Below are 5,000 nucleotides of genomic sequence, written 5' to 3'. Positions count from 1 at the left end.
CCTTACAGATAGTAACACAGCAACTGACGCAGGTTCCTGTTAGCATCCAGAAAATTGAAAACAAACAGGTAACTACCACAACATCCACCACAGGTGTACAGGAAGTACCTGTACCTGTCCAGCCAGTCCAGGATACTGACCAGACTGTCAGTGTGAAGAAGGTTACCAAGATCACTCAGCAGACCACGTCCTCCACTGACACCTCAGCGCCCCAGTCACCAGAAAAGCCCCTTCCCATTGCAAAGAAGGGCGACTTCTTCAACGACTCCTTCTTCGAAGACACGCGTCAGCACTTCCAGACAGCCGTCCATGAGGTCTTGCAGAAGATGAATATCCAGACGTCTTCAACAGACGAGCTTTCCACCTACAGGAACCTTCGCCAGCGCGAACTGAGGGAAGAGACGCAAGCCGCCACAGTCAACGAGGACCAGTCTACACACAAGGTTCGACCATAAAGCGTAGCGTAATATCTGTATTTATCTTTTGTCCAAACTTATGAATAGAGATATGGCTCTCTGTCCTCGTTTACTTAATCTTTGTCTCTTTCCTCTTTAGGTCGTGGTTGACGTTCAGGATTTCATTAATGGTGGAGAAGTCAATGTGAAGGTCGTGAACGAGCGAGAAATCATCATTGAGGGTCATGTCGAGAAAAAGGAAGGAAACACTACCTCTACGAAACGGTTCCGCAAACGCTACGTCCTTCCCGAAGACATCGAGGTAGAAAAAGTGACTTCTGTGATGTCATCTGACGGAGTGCTCACTATCACGTCACCCAAGAAGGTGAGTTCATTTCTAATAAACATTTCCACTTAGACTCATTCAATAATAAACTTACAGTTTACCTTAAACATTATATTTCCCAAAGATATGAACTCTCATTAAAATTGTATGATAGATTTTATAGCTGCACGACTTTTGTAACAGACTCATTCACTAATAAATGTAAAATTAATTTAAACATTGTTTTCCAGAGATATGAATGCTCATTAAAACTGTGAGACTGACTTCATAGCTGCGCGACTTTTGTAACATCTGCCGATACATTATTTTGCAACTGATGGGAAAATGATATAGAACCGAAATTGACTACTCTTCACACATGGGAACTCACATATACACAAACTTGTACTCACAAACACATACACGTACCCATAGACATATGTATATGGACGCACTCGCGCGCGTGTGTGTGTATGTGTGCATTTACATGCGAACACCGAGAGATACATATTCATAAACATAGAAACACACAAACGCACGCGTGTGTGTATACAAACGATATAAACATCTATAATCAGAACAAAGTTCATAGCGACAAATGTAGAAGAAAAGTATGAATGAGACTGAATAGCTAAACAACGCAAGAGATGTATTTGACGCGTTCCAAAGGAGGTCCTTCTCAAAAATACATCTCTTGTGTTGTTTAAATATTCAAGTCTCATTCATACCGTTCTTCTAAATCTATAATCGGGTATTGAGAGGCAAACATATTCAAATTCGTTTTTGTCATTCACAGCAATCCCCTCAGCAACTGACCCAGGTTCCTGTTAGCATCCAGAAAATTGAAAACAAAAAGACAACGACCACAACCACCACTACAGGTGTGCAGGAGACACCTGCACCTGTCCAACCTGCCCAACCAGTCCAGCCTGCCCAACCAGTCCAGCCAGTCCAGGATACTGACCAGACTGTCAGTGTGAAGAAGGTTACCAAGATCACTCAGCAGACCACGTCCTCCACTGACACCTCAGCGCCCCAGTCACCAGAAAAGCCCCTTCCCATTGCAAAGAAGGGCGACTTCTTCAACGACTCCTTCTTCGAAGACACGCGTCAGCACTTCCAGACGGCCGTCCATGAAGTCTTGCAGAAGATGAACATCCAGACGTCTACAACAGACGAGCTTTCCACCTACAGGAACCTTCGCCAGCGCGAACTGAGGGAAGAGACGCAAGCCGCCACAGTCAACGAGGACCAGTCAACACACAAGGTTCGATCACAAAGCGTAGCGTTATATCTATATTTATCTTTTGTCCAAACTTATGATTGGAGAGTGGACTCTCTGTCCTCATTTACTTAATTTTTGTCTCTTTCCTCTTTAGGTCGTGGTTGACGTTCAGGATTTCATCAATGGTGGAGAAGTCAATGTGAAGGTCGTGAACGAACGAGAAATCATCATTGAGGGTCATGTCGAGAAAAAGGAAGGAAATACTACCTCTACGAAACGGTTCCGCAAACGCTACGTCCTTCCCGAAGACATCGAGGTAGAACAAGTGACTTCTGTGATGTCATCTGACGGAGTGCTCACTATCACGTCACCCAAGAAGGTGAGTTAATTTCTAATAAACGTTTCCACTGGCGTCAGTTTAGATTCATTCACTAGTAAATGTAAAATTTACTTTAAACATTGTTTTCCAGAGGTATGAATTCTCATAAAAACTGTGAGACTGTCTTTATAGCTGCGCGACTTTTGTAACATCTGCCGATACATTATTTTGTAGCTAATGGGAAAATAATATAGAACCGAAATTGACTACCTTTCACATATGGGAACACACACATATACACAAACCTGTACACGCAAACATACACGCACCCATAGACATATGAATATGGGCACACTCGCGCGCGTGTGTAAATGTATATGTGTGCATTTACATGCGCACACCGAGACATACACGCTCACAAACATACAAACACACAAACGCATAAACACACACATGCACACATATATAAATAAATATATGTGTATATATATATATATATATATATATATATATATATATATATATATATATATATATATGTATATATATGCATATAAATAAATAATATATATATATATATATATATATATGTATATACATATGCATTTATATATGTTTGTTTATATACACACGATAATAAACATCTATAATCAGAACAAAGTTCATAACGACAAATGTAGAAGAAAAGTATGAATGAGACTGAATATCTAAACAACTCAAGCGATGTATTTGACGCGTTCCAAAGGAGGTCCTTCTCAAAAATACATCTCTTGCGTTGTTTAGATATTCAGTCTCATTCATACCGTTCTTCTAAATCTATAATCAGGTATTGAGAAGAAAACATATTCAAATTCGTTTCTGTCTTTCACAGCAATCCCCTCAGCAACTGTCCCAGGTTCCTGTTAGCATCCAGAAAATTGAAAACAAAAAGACCACGACCACAACCACCACTACAGGTGTGCAGGAGACACCTGCACCTGTCCAGCCTGCCCAACCAGTCCAGCCTGCCCAACCAGTCCAGCCTGCCCAACCAGTCCAGCCAGTCCAGGATACTGACCAGACTGTCAGTGTGAAGAAGGTTACCAAGATCACTCAGCAGACCACGTCCTCCACTGACACCTCAGCGCCCCAGTCACCAGAAAAGCCCCTTCCCATTGCAAAGAAGGGCGACTTCTTCAACGACTCCTTCTTCGAAGACACGCGTCAGCACTTCCAGACGGCCGTCCACGAAGTCTTGCAGAAGATGAACATCCAGACGTCTACAACAGACGAGCTTTCCACCTACAGGAACCTTCGCCAGCGCGAACTGAGGGAAGAGACGCAAGCCGCCACAGTCAACGAGGACCAGTCTACACACAAGGTTCGATCACAAAGCGTAGCGTTATATCTATATTTATCTTTTGTCCAAACTTATGATTGGAGAGTGGACTCTGTCTTCATTTACTTAATATTTGTCTCTTTCCTCTTTAGGTCGTGGTTGACGTTCAGGATTTCATCAATGGTGGAGAAGTCAATGTGAAGGTCGTGAACGAGCGAGAAATCATCATTGAGGGTCATGTCGAGAAAAAGGAAGGAAATACTACCTCTACGAAACGGTTCCGCAAACGCTACGTCCTTCCCGAAGACATCGAGGTAGAACAAGTGACTTCTGTGATGTCATCTGACGGAGTGCTCACTATCACGTCACCCAAGAAGGTGAGTTCATTTCTAATAAACATTTCCACTTAGACTCATTCAATAATAAACTTACAGTTTACCTTAAACATTATATTTCCCAAAGATATGAACTCTCATTAAAATTGTATGATAGATTTTATAGCTGCACGACTTTTGTAACAGACTCATTCACTAATAAATGTAAAATTAATTTAAACATTGTTTTCCAGAGATATGAATGCTCATTAAAACTGTGAGACTGACTTCATAGCTGCGCGACTTTTGTAACATCTGCCGATACATTATTTTGTAACTGATGGGAAAATGATATAGAACCGAAATTGACTACTCTTCACACATGGGAACTCACATATACACAAACTTGTACCCACAAACACATACACGTACCCATAGACATATGTATATGGACGCACTCGCGCGCGCGTGTGTGTATGTGTGCATTTACATGCGAACACCGAGAGATACATATTCATAAACATAGAAACACACAAACGCACGCGTGTGTGTATACAAACGATATAAACATCTATAATCAGAACAAAGTTCATAGCGACAAATGTAGAAGAAAAGTATGAATGAGACTGAATATCTAAACAACGCAAGAGATGTATTTGACGCGTTCCAAAGGAGGTCCTTCTCAAAAATACATCTCTTGCGTTGTTTAGATATTCAGTCTCATTCATACCGTTCTTCTAAATCTATAATCAGGTATTGAGAAGAAAACATATTCAAATTCGTTTCTGTCATTCACAGCAATCCCCTCAGCAACTGTCCCAGGTTCCTGTTAGCATCCAGAAAATTGAAAACAAAAAGACAACGACCACAACCACCACAACAGGTGTGCAGGAGACACCTGCACCTGTCCAACCTGCCCAACCAGTCCAGCCAGTCCAGGATACTGACCAGACTGTCAGTGTGAAGAAGGTTACCAAGATCACTCAGCAGACCACGTCCTCCACTGACACCTCAGCGCCCCAGTCACCAGAAAAGCCCCTTCCCATTGCAAAGAAGGGCGACTTCTTCAACGACTCCTTCTTCGAAGACACGCGTCAGCACTTC

The 5,000-nt window shown here is 42.0% G+C and overlaps 1 protein-coding gene across 4 annotated transcripts in view; it reads left to right on the top strand.

Annotated features, from left to right (window-relative positions):
- LOC122257736 (uncharacterized) overlaps positions 1-5,000 on the top strand; it is a 26,272-nt gene that overhangs the window by 1,660 nt on the left and 19,612 nt on the right. For 3 of the 4 annotated variants that reach the window (XM_086539675.1, XM_086539674.1, XM_086539677.1), the window contains exons 3-8: positions 9-443; positions 556-780; positions 1,517-1,987; positions 2,100-2,324; positions 3,136-3,624; positions 3,735-3,959. In XM_086539675.1, coding sequence (XP_086395801.1) covers positions 9-443; positions 556-780; positions 1,517-1,987; positions 2,100-2,324; positions 3,136-3,624; positions 3,735-3,959 — 2,070 coding nt within the window. The remainder of the gene's footprint in view (positions 1-8; positions 444-555; positions 781-1,516; positions 1,988-2,099; positions 2,325-3,135; positions 3,625-3,734; positions 3,960-5,000) is intronic. The other variant, XM_086539676.1, reaches the window with a different exon arrangement.

Source organism: Penaeus japonicus, unplaced genomic scaffold (genome assembly GCF_977035675.1).
Source record: "Penaeus japonicus unplaced genomic scaffold, GWHDUDI00000001_assembly GWHDUDI00000009, whole genome shotgun sequence".
Lineage (NCBI taxonomy): Eukaryota > Metazoa > Arthropoda > Malacostraca > Decapoda > Penaeidae > Penaeus > Penaeus japonicus.
The sequence above is the reverse complement of the archived record's forward strand: the minus strand, read 5'-3'. Positions and strand labels throughout refer to the sequence as shown.